Source organism: Hemiscyllium ocellatum, chromosome 42 (genome assembly GCF_020745735.1).
Source record: "Hemiscyllium ocellatum isolate sHemOce1 chromosome 42, sHemOce1.pat.X.cur, whole genome shotgun sequence".
In the NCBI taxonomy this organism is placed as follows: domain Eukaryota; kingdom Metazoa; phylum Chordata; class Chondrichthyes; order Orectolobiformes; family Hemiscylliidae; genus Hemiscyllium; species Hemiscyllium ocellatum.
Window position 1 is genome coordinate 28,550,104 of NC_083442.1, and position 23,616 is coordinate 28,573,719.

Sequence of the window (23,616 nt, forward strand, 5' to 3'; positions counted from 1 at the left end):
CGGGTGTCAGTTTCAGCTGTAGTGGTTTGTATATGGGGTCCAGGTCCATGTGTCTGTTAATGGAGTTTGTGGATGAATGCCATGCCTCTAGGAATTCCCTGGCTGTTCTCTGTCTGGCTTGTCCTATGATGGTAGTGTTTTCCCAGTCAAATTCATGTTCCTGGTTGTCTGAGTGTATGGCTACTAGGGAGAGCTGGTCGTGTCATTTTGTGGCTAGCTGATGTTCTTCAACCAGACTTTTGAGGGGACATAATTTTAAGGTTTAGAGGGGGTTGGAGGAAAACCTATTGCACCCAAAGGATGTTGGCATTCTGTAATGCACAGCCATATAGAGCTGGCAAACTTCAGATTTTAAAAGTGCATGAATGAGCATTTGAATTGTCATAATGTTCAAGACTAAGGGCTAAATAATGGATTGGTATAGATGACCTAAGGGCCTCTTCTGTGCTGTATGATCCAAGACTTTAAAGGAGCAGTGGAATCTGGAACGTGACCTCTCAAACGTTGTGAATGTTGGGTCAACTTATATTTTCAGCGCTTGAGCAGATTGATACACATCCCATGAGATACACAAATAATACAAAGGCACATAAATAGAGATTAAGCACTCATCAATCATAATTTGATTGGTGGAGTAACTTTCGTTCCCACATGACACCAGGTAAATGAATTAGATGTGTACAGTGTTAGAAATTCAAGTTTTGAATGCATGCTAGATTAGTAGAAATAAGAGTGGGTTTGTACTTTATCCTTGGATTATCCCAAGAGTGAATTGCTTTTGAAAATGTAATCACTGTTGTATAGGCTAAGATGACATTTACATTTTGGCTAGCAGTTAGTGCAAATTCCAGAAAGGCCATCAACAGAAAAAAAGCCAATCATGTACCTTACCAAAATTTGAGAGATTGCAACACAAATCGTTTAGGTGAACTGAAATAAATTAATCCTCTCATAAGCACCTCTGCGTGCCTCTCATTTGTAGGGCACTCCATAAACCCTATCTCTTTGACAGGTATTTGGTTATCTGTCCTAATATCATATGCAGGTTCTTGTCAAGTTTTCTTTTATAATGCTGCTATGATGCACCTTTAGACAATTTGCTATCTTAATAGAGACCATATAAATGGTATGTTTTTGAAGAATAAAGTACCACTGAGCTGCACTACACTCTGTGATAGGCAGTTTTTATAGTGCATTATCTCAGTCATATAGCACGGAAACATACCCTTCATTCCAACCAGTCCATGCTGACCATAATCCCAAACTAAACTAGTCCCACCTGCCTGTGCTTTGCTCGTATCCCTCCCAAAATTTCTTATTCATATACTAATGTAATAATAGTCTTTTAAATATTGTAAATATATCCACATCTTCCACTTCCTTTGGAAGTTTATTCCATATATGAACTACTGTTTTAAAACGTTGCCTCATGTGTTTTTTCAATACGTTTCTCCTCTCACCTTAAAAATATGCCCTCAGCCTTGAAATCCCCCACCCAAGGGAAAAATACCTGCTATTTGTCTTATCCAGACTACTTGTTCAATAAATGTCTATAAGGTCTCCTCTCAATCTCATTAAGTTTAGAACTGTTTGCAAGTAATATTCCATTTGATAACACAAATTCATTTCTGGTGGTAGCATTTTTCTTTAAAATATTTCATGCAGGGAAATGTCAGCACCAAATTTGTTTGTATTTTCCAGCCTGTGTATCATGCCAATGTTTTGCCACTTGGGTAACATTGGGAAAACAGGATGATGAGAAATTGTTGTTGCACTGTTTAGGGTACATTTTACTTGCCGTCAAATTCACAGTCATGATGCACTGGATGAAATCTGTGGTTTATGTTCTAATTTCTAACTTGTGCAATTGCTGCTGATTGATACATGCAATATCGAGTTGTCAATTCCCTGAATATTATCATTTTAACTTCAAGTTAATTCCAAATTTTCAAATTTTTCAAGAATTGATTTTGAAGGAAGAACTGAAACCTATTCACTTATTATGATTTGGATGAGGCAGACATTTAATTCAGACCCCACCCATGCTCGCATTTCTTTCCTATGCAGGCGTTGAAAGCAATCCATATCCCAGTTCAGTGACCAGCTAATCATCTTGAAGTGTTTTTATGTATCATCTGTAATTCATTTATACTGTTTTAGATCTCTGTTTTCATTTGACATAAGTAAAGATGTAGAAAATGATTGCTATTTAAAGTTAGATTGTAAAATGAGAATAGAATGCATGAAACATTTTTTGTACGTTCAGCTGCAGACAGAAAATGTTAATGACTGCAGCTAGACTGTCTTCATTGGCCAAATGGTTATCAGTTGTGGAGGGAGAACTGGATTGTTATTGGTTTAGGAATTTAACTGGAAGACAGAGTGCTTGATGGCTGCATCAGAATCTGTCCACTGATCTATGTGCAAAATCTGCATTGCACATAGTTTTTCCAGCACAGGCACCATGAACAATTGCACTGGACTGGGCATATTGAAAAGACTTAGCAACTGAAATAGTGCATGGAAAATCCCAGAGACTTGTGGAGATTTTGTTGTTCTTGATCTTCCTTTGTGACAGCAGAAGTGTAGTACTCGCCTGTGCTCTGACAGACAGCCAGCAACAAGGATTTGCAGGCAAGTATTGGTACTAAAACTCTCTGCCAAATGTGTTCCCTATCCCTTTTCCGCAACATTTTGCCATGTGTCTGACACGTTATAAAACCTACGAGGGATTCCCGGTATTTACTGGCAATTTTGTTTGCACAACCATGTGAGTACTGAAATTATTCTGAAGTGCTCAGGTCAGATGCGTCTCAAATGAGCTAGTAAGCGTCATGATGGTGTAAGTGGTTTCTTTTAGTCATTTAACTTTACAGCACTACTATTAGAACATATTGATCATGGATTTCTTTTTTAGTTACCGTTTTGTTGTTTTGGGATGAGAGGGGCAGCAAATTTCATCAAGCTTATTGGAAAATGAGATTGCAGTATGTTGTTTAATGAAGCTTTTTGGTGAATAAGAAATTAAAATGAGCTACAGAGATATTCTGACTTGTGTTTAAAATCAGAAAGCTGTCTTTTTTTTTGAGCAGCAATAACGAGTACAAAGCATTAGTCCTCCTATGTTTTGGTGCTGTGACTGCAGAGTACTGCTGTTTTGTTTGAAGGAGTCAGTGCATACCCCCGGTACTGCATCAGTCTGCAGAAAAGGCCAGCCGAACTGCCTATGGTAAAACTGTGCACTGGAGCGAGCTGTAATGCGATCAGCAGCTATCATTTGTGCACTGACGTATTGTTGGTGTTCTGCTAATTAGCTCTCTGCTGTGTGCTTCTTTACTTTGAAGGCTGGCGCTGTACATATTGAGAGGAATTTCTTGGTTGAGTCACCCATATTACCATCACTATAGATTGATTTAGCATCTTTGTCTCAAACCACTTTATAAAAAGAAGATTTTATAAATATACTAATGCCATGCACAAGTGTTCGCTGTTTCCCCTAAAAGGGAAAGTTACACATTTTAATAATTCTGCTTTATAAGCCGAAAATAATTGCTACTGCTTGAAACTTAGACTTTTTCATTTGGGGCATGACTTGCAAACCTCGACTGGATAGACCTTTGGGGGGAAAAGACAGGCCAGTCTAGAACAATTGGTCTATTTCGGCTAAGATACTGTGCTGACCACTGAGACTGTAAATCTTGGTATCTCTTTGGAAATACCGAATTGCTCATGCTGCTCTTTCTAGCTTAGTGACTCCACCTGTTAAGTTCCATGGGAGGACATATAGCAGCAGCTGCTCATTATGCTTTTTATATTGGTATGGATCCAAAATGTCTAGTTTTTATGTACATCCGTGCACTTCAGGTTAGGTCCTTGAACAACATAGGGGAATTGAGGCTCTGTTAGAATGGGTATGCTGTGCTTGGTTGATTGAGAGCTTTGCTCAATTTTCTGTGCATTTAGCACACAGAGGTACCAGCTGAGCCTGCTACCCTGAGGTTTGGGAATAAATACTCAAGGGCTTAAACTTGTAACTGGACAATTTATGTTGCAAATTGTTATCAAGACAGACTGGTGAACAGAACTGTTTTACAAAATGGTAGAATTCTGTTTCGTTTTGTACTGAAAACCAGTCCAGATCACAGTCAGCCATTGTGAGCAGTCACTAAATATGGCTAAGTGTTTACCATATACAGTACAGCCTTGATTATCTGAACAAGATTTCAAGGTCCTAATGCTTGGGTAAACTGTAATGCCGGAACGTTCGATTATCCGAACAAAATACTCCCGTCTGTGTTGTTTGGATAATCGAGGTTTCCCTTTACAATAATGAAAATTGTGAAAGGTTAAACAATAAAGAGTTCAGTGGTTAGCACTGCTGCCTCTTAGTGCCAGGAGCTTGGTTCAATTCACACTCTGGGGGCTGGCTGTGCGAAGTTTGCGCACTCTGTCTGTCTGTGTGGGTTTCCTCTCACTGTCCAAAAATGTGCAGGCTAGATGGATTGGACATACTAAATGCAGGGTGATTGGGCAGATGGGTGGATCTGGGTGGGATGTTCTTCAGGGGGTCAGTATGGACCCAATGGGCGAAACTGCCTGCCTCCACACTGTCAGGATTCTGAGATTCTAATAAAGACGACTGGATAAAGTTGTTTGCTAAAGGATTATTTTGACACCCATTAATTGGCCTTTGGCTTGTCCTACCAACTGGATTTAATGTTTGCCAGGAAGATGCTTTTTTAAAAAAAAAGCTAAACACATTATAGTTAGCGTTGAAAGTATCCAAACTTTTCAGATAATTGTGCAACCCAGTCATTTTGCAATACATTCAGATTTTTTGGACTATAGCATGGGCCGGGTGACCATTTCCTACTTTTCATACTTGGTTTTTATATCTGATTTGAGTATACTTGGAGAAAAATTCATGTAGTCTATTATCTTGATTTTAGGATATTTTGTTTTAGAAATCGCCTATTACTTTTAAAAGCGTGGTTGTGATGAGCCTGAATTGAGAATTGATTTGTGCCACTGTAAATGGATGTGGACTGAAGTGCTTAGGTTGGATTAGAAGGTATATGTTTGCAACATGCAACTGTAAGTTAGTGTTTTTACAAATATGTAAAGATCAGCTCCAGTTCTGCCCTCACCAGTTGGCTTTCTGGAATAGTCACGCCTTGTGGGACTGCTTTTCTCAGAACATTAACTAGATTTTTAAATAAGATTGTTGTGTCGCTTGAAAAGAAAAAAAGTGAATGAAATGAAATTGGTATATCATGTGCTGTTTATTTCTTAAGCAGACTGCTACAATTTCTTCCCCACTTAAAAGAATGTTCCTTGCTTGTTTTTAGGTTTATGGGGAGGGCCTCCATTTTAGGTATCTACTCTGATCATGGGTACTGTAGCTTGGACCAATATTCTTCTCTACTTGGTAATTAATTAGCTGTAAAGCACTTTGAGAAACTCCGAGCACACACTGTGCTGCTACATCAATATAAATTATACTAGGATCGGCTCCAGTCTTATCCTAGGGCTACTTCATTCTTGAAAGATGACTCCTGACTGAGTATCCAGGCAGTAAAGGCAAGTCCTTGTTGTCGAGGTTTGAATTGGCACCCACTTTACAAGTTAAATTTTCCATGTAGAATAACAAAGCTGTTTCAAGATGCATGCGGGACATTCTGTAACTCGGAAAAGTTATTGCCTCTAATTATGGAGTGCCTTCTTCCATTCAAACACCCGATCGTGCTTCACGCTATGAATTTTAGTGATATACAACAATGCCCTGTGGGGGCAATATTTCTCAGAGCCATAGATGATGTGGCTGGCCAGTTAATTTATTTGATAGTACAGTATTTGTTCAATGTTCTTTGTCATCTTGGGAAGGCTTATAGTAGTTTTCCAGTTGAATTTCAGCAGGCAAGAAATGTTTCTTTCAAAAGATAAAAGGTGGTCTATTTAGACTATTCTGACATTCTTTTGCCTGTGCATTGTTGCTAGGTTTAGATTCTTTAGCAGTATTTGCTTCTTTGTGGTTTGTTTTCAGGAAAACTGTTACATTGCCATCCCATTTCCGTATCCCCGCATCAGTTGAAGCAAACACTCAAAGAAGCAGTATGGCTCTACCTTTTTTACCTTTATTCCAAGCCATGGAGAGAGAGCGACCACCCATGTGCACAAAGATATGAGTTCTCGGTCTTCTCTCGAACAGCAGATTCCGAAGGAATTATATAGTCACTTATAGGGAGCAGCATCCAAATAAGGCAACATCCAGCAAGCATCAACAGTAAAGATTAAGCCATCTGGCATTACACAATGGATGTTCTTTACCTCGTTAAACTACTATCCTTCCCTTCAACACCTCATTGTTTACTGCAAGCTCTTATCTGGTCGGGGTAAAAACAATGACTGCAGATGCTGGAAACCAGATTCTGGATTAGTGGTGCTGGAAGAGCACAGCAGTTCAGGCAGCATCCAAGGACCAGTGAAATCGACGTTTTGGACAAAAGCCCTTCATCAGGAATAAAGGCAGAGAGCCTGAAGCGTGGAGAGAGAGAAGCTTGAGGAGGATGGGGGTGGGAGAAAGTGGCATAGAGTACAACAGGTGAGTGGGGGGAGGGATGATAGGTCAGGGAGGAGAGGATGGAGTGGGTAGGTGGAAAAGGAGACAGGCAGGTGGGACAAGTCCGGACAAGTCATGGGGACAGTGCTGAGCTGGAAGTTTGGAACTAAGGTGAGGTGGGGGAAGGGAAATTGAGAAACTGTTGAAGTCCACGTTGATGCCCTGGGGTTGAAGTGTTCCGAGGTTGAAGATGAGGCGTTTTTCCTCTAGGCGTCTGGTGGTGAGGGAGCGGCGGTGAAGGAGGCCCAGGGCCTCCATGACCTTGGCAGAGTGGGAGGGGGAGTTGAAATGTTGGGCCACGGAGCGGTGTGGTTGATTGTTGTGGGTGTCCCGGAGATGTTCCCTAAAGCGAATGAGAATGTCGGAAGGGTACTGTTGGGGACGTCTGGAGAGGAAAAAATGAAGGGCTTGGAGGCCCTGGTCATGGCAGGTGGTCCTCTACACTGCTGAAGCCAAACGCAACTCAAGAGCACCTCTTCCTACTGCCCCCTAGACCGTGACCCCACCCCCCATCACCAAGCCATCATCTCCCAGACCATACAGAACCTCATCACCTCAGGAGATCTCCCACCCACAGCTTCCAACCTCATAGCCCAGGAATCCCACACTGCCTGGTTTTACCTCTATCCCAAGATCCACAAGCCTGACCACCTTGGCCAACCCATTGTCTCAGCATGCTCCTGCCCCACTGAACTCATCTCTACCTACCTCGATACTGTCCTATTCCCCCTTAGTCCAGGAACTCCCCACATACGTTCGAGACACCAGCCATGCCCTCCACCTCCTCCAAGACTTCCGTTTCCCCGGCCCCCAACGTCTCATCTTCACTATGGATATCCAATCCCTCTAAACCCCCATCCGCCATGACCAGGGCCTCCAAGCCCTCCATTTCTTCCTATCCCAATGTCCCCAACAGTACCCTTCCACCGACTCTCTCATTCGTTTGGCTGAACTAGTCCTCACCCGTAACAATTTCTCCTTCGAATCCTCCCATTTCCTCCAGATCAAAGGGGTAGCCATGGGCACCTGTACGGGCCACAGCTATGCCTGTCTCTTCGTTGGCTACATCGAACAGTCCATCTTCCGTAATAACACCGGCATCACTCGCCACCTCTTCCTCCGCTACATTGATGACTGCATTGGCGCCACCTCATGCTCCCGCGAGGAGGTTGAGCAATTCATCAACTTCACCAATACATTCCACCCTGACCTTAAATTTACCTTGACCATCTCTGACACCTCCCTCCCCTTCCTGGACCTTTCCATCTCCATTAATGACGACCGACTTGACACTGACACAGCTCCCACAGCTACCTGGATTACACCTCTTCCCACCCTACCTCTTGCAAAAATGCCATCCCGTATTCCCAATTCATCCACCTCTGCTGTATCTGCTCCCAGGAGGACCAGTTCCACGACAGAATACACCAGATGGCCTCCTTCTTCAGAGACCACAATTTTCCTTCCCACGTGGTTAAAGATGCCCTCCAACGCATCTCGTCCACATCCCGCACCTCCGCCCTCAGACCCCACCCCTCCAACCGTAACAAGGACAGAACATCCCTGGTGCTCACCTTCCACACTACCAACTTTTGCATAAACCAAATCATCCGCCAATATTTCTGCCACTTCCAAAAAGACCCCACCACCAGGGATATATTTCCCTCCCCATCCCTTTCCGCCTTCCACAAAGACCATTCCCTCCGTGACTACCTGGTCAGGTACACGCCCCCCTACAACCCACCCTCCCATCCTGGCACCTTCTCCTGCCACTGCAAGAACTGTAAAACCTGCGCTCACTCCTCCTCCCTCACCTCAATCCAAGGCCCTAAAGGAGCCTCCCACATCCATCAAAGTTTTACCTGCACATCCACTAATATCATTTATTGTATCCGTTGCTCCCAATGCGGTCTCCTCTTCATTGGGGAGACTGGATGCTTCCTAGCAGAGCACTTTAGGGGACATCTCCTGGACTCCCGCACCAATCAACCTCACCGCCCTGTAGCCCAACATTTCAACTCCCCCTCCCACTCTGCCAAGGACATGGAGGTCCTGGGCCTCCTTCACCGCCGCCAACTCACCACCAGATGCCTAGAGGAAGGATGCCTAGAGGAAGAACGCCTCATCTTCTGCCTCGGAACACTTCAACCCTAGGGCATCAATGTGGACTTCAACAGTTTCCTCATTTCCCCTTCCCCCACCTCACCCCAGTTCAAACTTCCAGCTCTGCACCCATTCCCATGACTTGTCCTACCTGCCTGTCTCCTTTTCCACCTATCCACTCCACCCTCTCCTCCCTGACCTATCACCTTCATCCCCCCCAACTCACCTATTGTACGCTATGCTACTTTCTCCCCACCCCACCCTCCTCTAGCTTATCTCTCCACGCTTCAGGCTCTCTGTCTTTATTCCTGATGAAGGGCTTTTGCCCGAAATGTCGATTTTGCTGTTCCTTGGATGCTGCCTGAACTGCTGTACTCTTCCAGCACCACTAATCCAGAATCTTATCTGGTCAGTCATGTTAGCTGAGCCTTTGTTAAGCAATCCTAAATTTAACTCTTTCCCTACCTGCTCGTACCTTATACCCATTCTCGATATAATTAATATGTTTGGGTGCAATACTAAATAATTTTGGCACATTTCACTGTATATTTAAAGACATTGTTTTGTTACTGTCTTTTTAATGCAAAGTACGTGGATTTAGCTATTTGACTCTGATTATGACTGTCATTGAGATTCCATTCATGAACAAAATGCTCATTGAAAACTACACAAGCTCTTAATTTCTGTCACATCTTGGATTTGTACTGGTGACATGAATCTGTTGCACTTGTAACCTTTACTAGACTTTTGTTCCCAACTCTGGTATGATGTTGTATAATCAGTATGTATTTTTCAAATGAATTATTTAATCCTGCAGTTCTTTGGTTCATGAATAACTTGTCGATCTTTTAATTATCTTGAGGGCTTCCTATTCTACCATAATGATGCTTTACTTGCCTTTTTGGCTGTTTCGCAGCTAGCTCAATGCAGTGGCACTGCATTAAAAATACCTGAGGATGAAACAAAACATAAAGTTTGTTTTAAGAGGAAGAAGTAAAATGTGAGGCTTATTTATTTTATGGTGGATAGCATGATGCTGAAACTGTAGGTCATAACATCCAGAAGTTATGAACTCTGATGTTTGAGTTTGGATAAATATACAGCAATTCCTATTTTAGTCTCTTAGTTTTTTTAGTTGGAACTTTCAATTTATTACTTCCATGGTCTCCTGGCAACTGTCAATATAATGGTTTCATGTGAGTGAAAGAACCAGTGAGTGAAGAGAATGAGCTGGTGTTACAGTGGGAGTTCATCAACAGCTTTCTTTTGGTGGAACTTTTAACATAACTTCCCACAGTGCTTTGTGGCAAAGTATGGGGAATGACTAAAAGTTGCTTTCAATCTGTTGGAATATTAAAGGAAGAAGAATTTTTGGGGGGGAACTACACAGCTGAATACAGGCCTGTGAATGGTTGGTTACTCGGGTAATGCATGTGAGGGATGCCAGGCTGGAGCTATGGAATGCAGAATTTCTGAAGTGCTGCAAGACTAGGTAGGCTTTGGGTGGAGAGTGAAGATTTTCAAGATGAGGATGCAAATGTTAAATGTGTTTGGTATTTGAAATGCCAAATACAAAATAAAAATAAATCCCTTCGCAGGGTTCCAGAGCCATCCATCAGACGAGTATTCTGCTAAATTTGGTTATTTTCCACAACATGCTGACATTCTTTTGAACTATGGGGAGGCAGGTTGTGGGGACAGGAAGGAAAGTGCAATTGAGACTGTGATCAGATCAGCTGTAGTCTTGAATGGTGGAGCAGATTCAAGGGCCTTTGCATCATATTTTTTTCCGAGTTGTGTTAATGGCAACATTTGTGGATCCCTGGTAACCCTTGCATTGAATGTTGAGAGCAGTTGAGTGAACTTCATTGCTGAGAGTCTGGATTCACATGTAAGAATAGCAGATTTTGTTCCTTGAAGGACATTGATGAACCAGATAGATTTTTGTGACATTTGGTTGTTTTGGGACACCATTACTGAGACATGCTTAGAATTACAGATTTTATTAATGGAGCTTAAATTCCACCAGCTGTCACAGGGCTTTAAACCCATCCTGGACTTGTGGATGACTAATCCAGTACCACTCATAGTGCATCACAATTTCTTATTGAGTTTAAATGCTGTTCTTAGCACCGTTTGAATGTTCTGATCCATAGTTCCAGCAGCATGTTACTGAGCCGTAAAATAAAATGGCTTCATGTTGTTTCATCCTCTGCAATTCATTGAGCTGGCTGTGAAACAGCCAAAACAGCAAAAGTCTCCATAGTGGTAGAATAGAAAGTTCTCAGCATAATCACCATTAAAAGTCCTACGGATTGTTCATGAATTCTAGAACTCGGGAACGAAAGAATTTATCTGAAAATACATACTGATTATACAACATTATACCAGAGTCAGTAAAGTTTACAAAATGGAATTGATTCACATCACCAAGTACAAATCTGTGATGTGTCTGAAATGATGAGCTTGTGTAGAATTTAGTTAGGAATGTGCAAAATTACTACTGCATTATGCCATAATATATTTTGGTCAAAGCCCTTTGGTCCCTCTTTCAACTTGCAAAAGAATAAATCGGCTGTGAAAAATTCTGAAGTCATATCTGTATGACAGTATTGTATACATCAAAGTAGTTATTGTATTGAAATGTCAGCTACAACCTACCTCCTTTTGTTGAGCATACGCACCTGTTAAATTAAATAATGTCATCCTGCAGAACACTGGCTCTCAAATTTTGGCATGAGAATGACTTCAAAATTGTGCATATTTTGTATCATCTGGTACGCAGATTGAAAGTATTTGTTGTGTTTTATTCTTATGGAACACCCTGGATATGACGTGTTGGGAGCAGTTGGAAAATGTGGGAGAATGATGGGAGAATGCGAATTTGTTCATTCCACCCATCCTTTAATGAAACATTTCCAAATTGTATTTTTCGAACGGGAGACTTCTAATATTCTGGACTATTCCTGAAGCCACTCTGCTTTCTGGTCTGTTTCTTTACTGTTGTTTGCAAGGTGAATTCCCAGCTATGTAGTTTCTGTACCCTTGTAGAAGGTTTTAGATAACAATATCCTCATTTCCATTTTGCTCTTCCGTTGTTCATTCGTGATGGGGAGGTGGGGTGAAAGGAAGATGTATTGAAAAGATTTGTTTTGGATTTTTTTCATCCTCTTAGTACGTGTTCACATTATATAACAATTTCTTGTTGCTTTTATGTTTAATTTGAGATGTTTCAAATTCCAAACACTCATGACTGAAGGGTTAAACCTCAGACCGCATTATTGCATACACCAGATGGTAGCACTTCATCAGTGTATTAATAAACTGCATTAATGAGTCTTAAATACTTGATCTGTATCATTTTATTTTAACACATCATAAAAACAATTTATCACTACTTTCATCTTCTATATAATGGTTCAATCATTTTTTTTATTCCCAGTTGGTTTAAAATGAGCATTGCATTTTGAGGTTTTCTGTTACATTTTCTGGAGATAGTGCATTGTTTGATTAGGTCGTTTTTTTGTAGTTCTGTACAAACGTGTACAGTATTTTTCTGAATGTAAAATCTGATCTAGCAAATGGCTGTACGACATTATTGAACCCTTTTCACTGTCGATGGTTAACTAGGTTTTCTGCAGCACGTGGTGATCAAGCACTGTTTGGCAATGGAATATTTTTCTCATGCTGGAGCAGTTTGGAAATGTGCTCTTAGGGAACAGTGTGCAAATGTGTTCCTTAAAGTGTCCTCTAAGCCTGGCTGCAGCAACAAAATAGATTCAAGGCAGGAATTATGAAGTGCTGGATTTTCCTCCTCCACTCTGTATCTTACTCTGAGAGAGACAGAAATGAGGATTGTTCTGCATGTCTTAAGCCATGCACGGGCAAAGCTAATTATGTAATAGATTCTGACAGAATGATGATTTCAATTTTCCAAGACATTACTCCTGGATACTTTGCATTATAATTCCAGTGAATAAATGTAAGTGCATCAAACAACCGACCTCAATATATCAGCTCCAGTTGGGCGTGAAACCTAAATAACTGGAGCTGAATCTCTTGGGTTAGTATATTTTATTTTAAGATGTTGAACTTATTTAGTGTCTTTAGTTTTTTTTAATCTATATTTTGTAAGAAAATTTGTTGTCATTACATTAGGAGTTAAGGATATTTACTGGAGAACTCCGTTTTTTTTCTCTCTCTATCACTCCCCACTTTGCTGTGGGGCAACATTTCTGCATTCATCTAATAAGGGAGGCAATTCAGCCTTTCATTTTATCTTGCAGTGACTCTCCCCCCCCCCCCCCCCCCCCCCCCCCCCCCGCCCCCGGATATTTTAGTAGTCAAAAGATGCTATGTTTGCGGTAGTATGGTGGCTTCCTCAAGAAAATTGTTCCAGATTTTAAGGTCTTTTAGTTCACAACTCCTGTATGAGCAAGAAGAAGCTATATTTATAAAACATCTAAGACACAACAATGGAAAAACAAAATGTGCTTCCTGTCTAATTAAGTAGTGTATTTGGAGTATAATAACTAATCTGATGTCAGAAATTGATCTTAATCCCTTGCCGGTCTGTACCGGGTTCAAGCTGAGTCGACACTGGTGCAGTGCAGATATACCCTTTGCTGCTAAGTTCTCATGTGGACCTCAAAAATGAAAGTCTGTTTGTCTACTATTTAATTCTGAGGACCAAAACCATTGTATCAAACTCACCTGAATTCAGGGATTCCCTTTAGAGTGTCAGTAATTTAAATTGAGAGATTTATAATTTGCAGTCTACAATAATTGCTTTTCCATTCCACATGGTCACAATAATAACGGAGACCAGAAAAATGTGTTGTAAGACTGCATATTCTTGTATCTTAAATGAATTTTTATTTTTTTTAAACTTGTTTCGGTGAAATCTACTTTTGGGTTTGCTAGTTTGGCTCGTGAAAATGTCATTATGACTACTCACATTTCTGAATTCGAGTTAAAATCTCCACAAATGAAATATAACTCAAGAAATTGATTTTATTTGATGGATCAATAATGTTTTCATTTGTTCCAGACTTTGGTACTGGGCGGGGGGTGGAATGCTTGTTTTCCAAATTTTGTTTGAAAATGTTAAAGCTGTTTTCTATTTTGTTGAGGACGTGACACAATCAATCTCACTAGATACTTTTAAAAATACTGTGTAGGAGTGAATAGTAATGGATTATACACATTGTCTAATGCAAATGTGGTGAAGTTTCAGTAAGATCAGAATGGATGGCCCAGATTTTACAGAACATTGCAAATCTTGCACTGAACATAGGCTTCAAGCTGGTTCAAGTGCCAGCATTATTGGTTAGTGATGTCATAATTGCTCTTGTATAGGTAATAAAGGAGTTAAGAAAAACAACTTAATTGGGTTTCACAATCTGGACAACTACTGTGAGAAAGCTAATTGATGTAAAATGTCAAGTTCATCAGTGTTTGTGCAGCCAGTATAAGGGAACTGATATCCATGATGTTAATTCAAGAATTGACATTTGGATGCTGCTTTCCTGTCATCCGAACTAAGCAAGTGCTGATATTAACACCTCTTCTGGTTGTTTTTTTTTAAATTTTCTATGCTCTGATTTCACTTATGCAAAGAGAAGTCATCAATACTAGAATGTCAAAGAGATTGACGAGAGAATTTAGAAGTAACTTCACCCAGAAAGTGAAGAGAATGTAGAATCTGTTACTGCAGGGAGTCACTGAATCGAATAATGTAGTTGCGAGAATTCTTGAGACGAACCAGAGGAAATTTATTCTAACAGTTCGAAGGCTGAGAGATTTTATCTACAATGTTAGGAGCAAAGGGGATTGCAGGGAGATTTGATAAAGGTGTGCAAGATTGTGTTAGATTTCACTAAGTTAGACAGAGCGATTGATAGATTCTTCACAATAGCTACTAATACAAGACCGACAGTTTCAGATCTTGACCAAGGGAGGCAGGAGATGTAAAGGAGAAGTTTATTACAAAGTGAGTGGTATTGTCCTGGGTGCTTCTGTCTACATCCAAACCTGGTAGATGTAGAGACACTTGATGTCAAAAGGAGATGTATTGGGCCCTCCACTAAGCTTGCAGGGTTAGGGAATTAAAGCAGGGGAATGGGATTGACCTGTAGTGTTCCACAGAACCAGTGTAGTGTAAATTGTCTGGATAGTGCTCTTTTGTTGCATAAAGCATTGAGCAGAGAATTGAAACTGATCCATAGGAAATCCTTCCGTACCATAACCTCGGAGTGAGGATTTTAATGGATGTTAAAAGACTGCAAAAACAATGGAATTATGCTGACTGACTCAGGAACAACAGAAAAGGTGGAATTAAAGCATATTTTTGGAATGAGGTGGTGGACCGAATTTTTGTTTCTGTATGCTATATATCCAAAAGTAATTTTGAGTATTTACTGTCTAAGCCTGTATTCAACCAGCTTGTTTTAATTGAGTCTTTCTTTTCCTTTGGATTCATTACATGGTTTGTTTAGGGTGTCAGTAGACCAAGGTGCTTTGTCAGACAGAATTGTTTCCTCAAAGTTTGTGATTCAATTTCTGGATTCACATACTGGCACTCTTCCAAGATGAAAACTTTGAACATTATTTACACACAATTGGGTTAGTGGGCCTAAGGCTGAAGACTCATAAAGATTATCCTGCATCCTCAAGGAATTCTAGTTTAATTTTCTGTAAATACTCCTATGTTGCATACAGCAGGGAGATGTAATCTTTATTAAAATTTTATTTCACGACTTTTCTTTAAAAAAAATTGAAGATGAGAGTTAACTTGACTGGGAGAAGGCTTCAAGAGATTGTTAGTTATTTGATGAAGCCTCCAAAAATATATTCACTGTGTGGTCTGGTAATCTAGGACTGATTTTTTTTTAAAAGGAGAAGCTAGTGCTTTTCACAACTGCCAGCTGTATCAAGGCACTTTTTTTGATATTTTTGAGTTGCAGTCACTGCTGTAGTCCAGGAAATCAGGCAGCCATATTGCAGATAGGTCCCAAAGAGGACCGTGAGGTTTTGTTGAGGTATCCTTTTTTTTGGGATGGTTGATGGATAAATATTATTTAGGGCAATGGAGATAACTAATCAATTCCTTCCTTGAAATTAATGTTCTGAGATCTGTTACATCCACCTCAGCAGAAGGTTGGGACCTGGGTTTAATTTCTAATCCAAAACATTATATATCCAGCTGTGAAGAACTCCTTTATTGATGTGGAATTGGACTTAAACTAGAAACATCGTGATTTAGACACAAGTGTGTTGTTACTGAGCCATGACTGAAAGGCAAACAATGAGGTGCAGAGCACTGGAGAAACTCAACAGTCTGGCAGCATCGGTGAAGAGATCTCTGTTTTTGTCTTTTACGCATGCTGCCAGACCGGCTGTGTTTCTCCACCACCTTTTTTGTTTCAAATCTCAAGAAATCCACAGTTCTTTGTTTTAGAATATGACTTTAAAAATGGAGTAACATGATGGACTAAAATTTATGCCAAATATTGTTCTGGCCTCAAAGGGTTGCAAAGGTTAGATTCCAAACAACACTGGCTGCATTTCAACTTTGTGTTATAGAATGTGCTGGCTCAAACTGTTCCAATTTGAGCAAAGAGATTTTGTCCAAGATTTTTGGTTTTGACTCATCTTGACAATTTGCAAGAATACTAACATGAAGTGGAGCAGCATGTTTATACAGTGTGACGGGAGAGTGCTCAGTGGTTAACAAATGGACTTTGTTGGAATCACTGCTAAGATGATTTTAGTAGTTGGGTTGCAATAACTCTGTTACCTGCCAATCTTTGTTTAAATTTAAGCAGGTTGACTCTGGGCAAGGTATTGCCATGAGGAATCTTATCAATCGTAAATGATTATTGCCTATTTTGTTCTATTGAAACAGGTACAGTTTATGAACATGTTAGTTCTGCCTGCAAGTTGTCCACACTGCAAATCCAACTGCCTTAAATTGGTTGCCAACCTATTTCTTGGCACCCTTGGGATTATTTAACAAATGTTACCCAATCTCAGAATTATATCTGATACCTGTTTGCAATTTTGCAAGCACATTCGCTATGGTCTATATCTTTCATGTAGCATACATTGAAGGGAAATACTGTTTGGTATGATCCACTAGTCTGAGAGATGCACAGCCTAAACACCTTTTCGTTGTTTTTGCACCAAAATTCATATGCTGTTTTACCATTCGTATGATAGGCAGGGTGTCATTTGAGCTTGATTAAGTCATGCTGTTGTACCAAATGCATTGCTGCTGCCTAGCAGTGGCAATAAACAGTGGGCTTCATCTGTTACTCAAACCTTTTGAGGTGCTCTTCCAGGTTAATCTAAGGTATTCTAAGTACTTTTTAAGAGCAAAAGTAGCAGACGTTGGCCCAATATGCAGCAAGGGATTATCTGATCAAGGGAGCCATTATCTCGTAAGATAGCCTTGTACGCTGGTGCATCAGGTTTCCATGGTTGCTCAGGTCCTATTTACAAAGTGCAGGTAGTTCTTCTATCACCTTCTAGTACCAAAGTTCAGCCCTTGGTCATGTCTTGTGCTGAAAGTCAACCTGCCTGCTTCAAATTTAAAGGAGAAACTGAGGACTGCAGATGCTGAAGATCAGAGCTGAAAATGTGTTGCTGGAAAAGCGCAGCAGGTCAGGCAGCATCTAAAGAGCAGGAGAATCGACATTTCGGACATGAGCCCTTCTTCAGGAATGAAGAAGGGCTCATGCCAGAAACATCGATTCTCCTGCTCTGTGGATGCTGCCTGACCTGCTGCACTTTTCCAGCAACACATTTTCTGCTTTAAATTTAAACACAGCTTGACAACTGTTGGTCATTATTACTGGTGCGCTCCCCTTGGCAACCCATCTACCTATTACAGCCCACTTGTAGCCAATCTACAAACTCTGCTTAAACAATAGGAACATGTTGTTCCCCTTCACATTGATGTCCTAGCAAATTGTCCTGATGTGTACAGGTTGAAAATAATGGGCAAAATATGTCTTTTTCAGCAGTACTTAAGTTCTGCATGGCCAACTGATTATTCATTCATTCCAATTTGTTTGAAATTTGGTCTCAGTATTGTTGTTTTGTGTTATGTCTTGACAGGTCTGATGGTACCAAGCAACCATTGAACCGTTGTGAGGCTTCCCACCCACATCACCAATTACAGCCGTGCAACATGTCACAGCCACAGGTAGATGAACCTTCCTTCCTGGTTAAATGGACTCACTACACTTCATTTTTTAGTTGAAATGTGAAACATCAGAGTATTGCACAAAGATGGAGAAGAAACTCAATATAAATCTGTTTGTATTTGATGAGATTCAAGCTGTCTTTTGGCCATTTGTTTTTTGATAACCATATGTGTAGTCAGGGTCACTTGAAGGAATATTAGTATTGCTGAATTAGAGCTAATGTAAATGCTTGTGACAGACCATAAAAATGTTTTTGTACATTGCAGGTTAATAACTTCTGGTATTTTCAGTATGGGGTTACATTTGTGGAGAGTGGTATAATGCATAAATAATATAACCAAAAATGCAACCAAATTAGTTGTAAAATGGCATGTGTGCAGGTGTTAGAACATGTGGAATGTTTTCCTTAAGTGTAGCCATTTTACACTGTTAAGGCAAAATGAGGTGGGTAAAATGACAATATTAGCTTTTGCTTTATGTTCTTGAATCTATCTACCTGCCCTCTCCTTTTTCTCTCTCTTAACTTCACCAATTTAAAGGTCTAGTGTTTTCATTTGGATTTGGTGTGGTGCAATGAAAAACACAGAATTTAAAAAACCATGTTATAGAACGTGGATGTTGGAGTTTTCCAAAGACATTTTTTATAAATCGATTTTCTATAGCATATTTTGATCTGATGCAACTGTTAAATTATCTTACTCCCAATTGAAAATTGTAATTCTTTCCCTCAGTGGTCGCATTCATAAAGCGAGGCAGCTTTAAACTCAATATTTCCAGTTCATACAAAATTTGCTCGTGCATAACCATCCCATGAAGTACTGTGTCACAGAAATTTGTCTTTGCAATGTTTTGCTGTTAACATCTAGTACAGGAACCTTTGTCTGTGCATGTCCATTGATGGCTTCCACAGTTCGATCTGTTTTACATGGTCTCTAGTAGTTTGGACTTTATATTATCTGAAAAATGTGTCTTGGAAACTGAAAATATTTTTGTCTTAAGTTGCTCCTATGTATAAAAGTACATTGGGAGGCGAAGTAAAGGAAGTAACTGAAGTTGATGGAAATATGCAGGGGAAAAAAATATGTATTAAAGCAGAGGGAGAAAATTCCAGGAAAGAAGGACAAGCCTGATCAGTGCTCACTTTTCATTCAGCTGTTTTTATCTTTTTGTCTGTCTCCAAGTTTGAACAAATCATGTGTTAAATAGTGGCACAATAGTGATGGCTTGAATAAGTCATTGTACATAGAATGTAGTGGGAAAATTAAGTTACACCAAAGACAAACATGTCCTATTTCCTTGTGTATTCTTTGTCCAGGTTTCTGAGGTGTATAGGGAAGTGTCTCTAATGTAGTTAACAACAAGCTGCCTTGATTTACATGCCGCTATTGCAACAGTGTAGCTCTTTACATCGTAATTTGAATAAGTAAAGTTGCCATATTTCTAGAGGGCCATGGTGTTACTCTGTCATTAGAGAGGCAGCTATTGGTGGTGTGATGGAGGGTCACCACACCTCAAGTGAGGTTGAGAAGGACCTCAGTTGGTATGAGAATTGAATCCACGCTATTGACATCACTCTGCATCATAAACAAGTTGTCCAGCTAACTGACACTTAATAATTTGAATATGAGAATATTGAAAGGCATCTGTGTAACAAAATCATAAAGGCCTGTAGCATTTCTTGGAAAATAGGTTGAATGTGGTTCAGTGTGGCTATTTTACTATCCTATTTTAGCAATTTATATTGTATTGTCTATTCTTTTTGTATGTTATTTTGCTATTCGACTTCCTACTCCAGTAGTTACTGTCTTCATTCCTGAATCAGTTCATATACAAAGATTGAACACATCACGCTGTGTCAACATTACAATGATTCAGCCATTTTAGGAAACATTGAGTACGCATTTGGAGCTTAAATTTTGATTTTGTTAAAGGGCAAGTTATATAGAATAATTGCTGAATGTCCAATCAGCATGTGGCAATTTTTGAGCCAGCTGTTTGAATGAATATTTCAGGCTTCACTGAATTAAAGTAGAACAATCAAATTGATTTTGACTTCTGTTCAAAAGCTCAGAGTTCAAAACAGATGGTGTTTAATTTGTAACACATCTACTGAAACATATCCATGAACTTGTCATTAATTTACATGCCCTCCTGAAAATATGAGTGGGACATGTCTAGTTGCAAAATTATAATGACAAGTTACATTTTCAAATTGGTGTGACAAAATCATTAACCGTTGTCATAACTATTATGGAAATTCAAGATTTGAGATCTTACAAATTAATAATAGCAAGAAAAAGCAATTTCATCATAATATCTATGTTTACTATATAATATTTTTCAAAACAACCTTTAAAGCAGATTTATTTATGTATTTCGTAAAGAAATTTGAAACATTAAAATCCTAATTTGTTGTGATAAATGTCCTTTTCCTTTGCAGACAATATGGGCATCCGGCACAGAATGTATAGCCAAATACAACTTCAGCGGAAGTGCAGAACAAGACCTTCCCTTTAACAAAGGAGATGTTCTCACCATTATTTCAGTCACTAAGGTAATAATATTTGTTTAAGTCCACGTAGAAACAGCATGAAGTGACATTCTACAAGATTTGTTCAACCACTTAAATATTTTTGTCATAGGAAGTGTGCTCTCACTTTGCAATATTACATGATTTAATAAATTAAGTAATGTAAATAAAATGTCTGCTTTATTAACTACGTTGTGCACATTGTCCTTCATGAACCACCACCATAGAAGAGGTGCAGGAAAGATCTGAGGAGCAGCTAATTGTGTCATACATGATTTACCATCCAAAACCATTTCTAACTACTTGGCTCACATGCAGTAGTCATATCCATTTTCTTTTCTCCAAACATAAGAAGAAATCGTGACCACCTAATGCTCAAAAACAAACTGCTGCACTATTACTGCTTCATTAGATCCTAAGCTGATTTATGTCAGCAACCACATTGTTTTATTATATGCAAGTTTGATTTTTAATTCTTAATGCAAAAAATTTTGTGATGCAAGGCTTTAAGGAATGAGCAAGCAGTAGTATGCACTTTGTAAAAATTACACTTGGTATTCACTTTGTGTTTGTCACTGTGCTCCTCTTAGTTGCTTTACCTTTTAATTCTGCTTTGCCATTTTTTAGGATCCAAACTGGTACAAAGCAAAGAGCAAAATTGGTAAAGAAGGTATCATTCCTGCAAACTATGTCCAGAAAAGAGAAGGAGTCAAATCTGGTGCAAAGCTTAGCCTTATGCCGTAAGTATGTGCTTTGGTGTAATAGCCACAGACCATAGAAAACACAAGTCTATGTGCAAATGACAGTTACTGTTACTATTATAGGCCTCCAAAATTTGGAACAAAGAAACAAGGAAGAATTCTCACCAAATGTTACAGGAAGTACTGAAAGATAAGATTTTAATTTGGGGACTTCCTGTGGCCTGATTAATTCAAGTGCGCTCCATTAATTGATTATGCCAGAGCTGTCGTATTCAGTTGTTATGTTGGTCTTGATTTCGGTATTTTGTTTTTAAAATACATTATTTGGACACAGCAGTAGAAATTTGTATGGATTTTGTCTAGGTATAAAACAGTTGAAGTGTGTACCAATTTCTTGATATGCACTGCAGCATGAATATCTGTCTTCTATTCTGCCCTCCAACCTTATGCTGCTAAATCTTGCATATGAAGTAGCTTAATATTGATGCAGATTGATGGTGCAGTAGGACTGACAATAAGACTAATTTGCTTGGTGCTGGAGAGCGACCAAGATGCAATCTATATCAAGGCAGTTGATCTTCCTTATCTTCAGCTTTGTGTTTGCTGACGGACTACTGCAGCTTTTCCGCCAATGATTGTTTGGCTGCCTCGACTGTTCCTGTGATTCACGTGCAGAAATTGCAATTCTAAGTTATCAGCCTATTAATTCGAATGGAAGTGAGTGCAATCACTGAGTACTAGAAAAATAAGTAGCTGTTATAACAGCTTTTCATTACACAAGTCATAGAGATGTACAGCATGGAAACGGACCCTTCTGTCCAACTCATCCATGCTGACCAGATATCCTAATCTGATGTAATCCCATTTGCCAGCACTTGGCCCATATCCCTCTAAACCCTACCTATTCATATACCCATCCAGATGTCTTTTAAATGCTGTGATTGTTCTCTTATTGATTATTATTTATTTGCAGACATTTTCTCAGCATGATGAAGATTTAATGTAGCATGATGTAGAGTGCTTTTAAGGTTATAGTTCAGATTCACCCCTTAATGGTCATTTAATCTTTCTTTGGGATAAAAGAAAATTGATTCACTACCCAGCCAGATTGTGGAAGAAATCTCAAGGGGAAAGAAGGTTTGAGATAATCTTGGGAAAATTTGTTAAATGAGTGGTTCAACTGAGTATTGACAATGTTGCCCTGGTCATCCATCTATTATTCTCCTCTTGTCAGAAGGACAGTCAGAATTGATTTTGTGAAAGGGTTGCTATTGTTTTCATTCAGCCAGCTTTTAAGAGACCAAATTGAACCATTAAGCTGATAAGTATACCATAAAACTAATTACTAGGCTGCAGGGCCAGATTCTTTCTGTTGTAATAGCTGTTTTGAGCGAGATGTTGCAATTGATTTTTCTGGCATTTGCCTAGAACAAACTACATTTTGAAGGGGGAAACATGATATCTTTTGCTTGTCTTGTGCCAGTTTATAATGGATAAAATACCCAATCCACATGCTCTCTTATAATATGATATCTTATCCAAAGATCTTCCATCAACTCTCTTGTTCTAGTAAATAATTTGAGAACGAAGTGATATAAACGCATGAGTTTCTTTCATTTGGAGAGGAATAATTGGTCAGTGTTTTTTGAAACACAAAGCCTTTATTTTAAAATATATAGATCCCATATCAGTATTAAATAGGGCTTACTGTACTGAGACTTCCAGGAAAGGGAAATTCCTTATACATATTCCTTAATGAGGGAACAAACCTTACCTAATTTTAAAGTTACATTCCTTCCTCCCTTTGCGAAAGACATTAAAGTTGAAAACAGTGCAATGTTCCTAATCAGGGTCACAAAAGAAATTTGTATTTGGCATGTGCCCATTGCTGGCAGTAATTCTGTGCATTTTTAATGACGTTACCCTTTTGCAAATTTCGATTTTGACAGCAGCTGAACTTCAGTTATTATTTCATTTGCCAATGCAAATAATTATTTCCTTTCTCACTGTCTGCCAATGTGTACTAAAGAATTGAATATGTCAAATAATATGGAGGAAACTGTTCTTTTGAAACTGGTGCCACAAAATGTATCAAATGAAATATTCTGAGTATAGGTTTCAAACGGCTGTTGGCAGTTATAGGCCCTTGAGGATCATTTACAAAGGAATGTATCCCTTTTAAATATTCATTTGTTCTTATCATGCCAAGTGTCTCCTGATATTTCATTTGATGCTAGGTGCCTTAGTTGGTATAGAGATTTGTCCCTTGCAAACTTTGACTGCCCAGATGAATACTAGATTAGCCAAATGCTCTGTTAACTGAGGTAAGAGGAGGTAGCAATTGTTATGAGTAGGAACCAGGTGCTTTTGTGATGAGGAGAATGTAGAGTCACATGAGTATTGACTGTGGTTCAGTTAAGCAGCTTTTTTTAGTCTGGAATAATTGTCAGAGAG

At 39.4% G+C, this 23,616-nt stretch overlaps 1 protein-coding gene across 2 annotated transcripts in view; it reads left to right on the plus strand.

The window, feature by feature from the left end:
* The window catches only part of csk (C-terminal Src kinase), a 140,313-nt gene that overhangs the window by 80,605 nt on the left and 36,092 nt on the right, over positions 1-23,616 (plus strand). For both annotated transcript variants that reach the window (XM_060853724.1, XM_060853723.1), the window contains exons 3-5: positions 17,843-17,930; positions 20,372-20,485; positions 21,089-21,201. In XM_060853724.1, coding sequence (XP_060709707.1) covers positions 17,916-17,930; positions 20,372-20,485; positions 21,089-21,201 — 242 coding nt within the window. In that variant the 5' untranslated portion in view covers positions 17,843-17,915. The remainder of the gene's footprint in view (positions 1-17,842; positions 17,931-20,371; positions 20,486-21,088; positions 21,202-23,616) is intronic.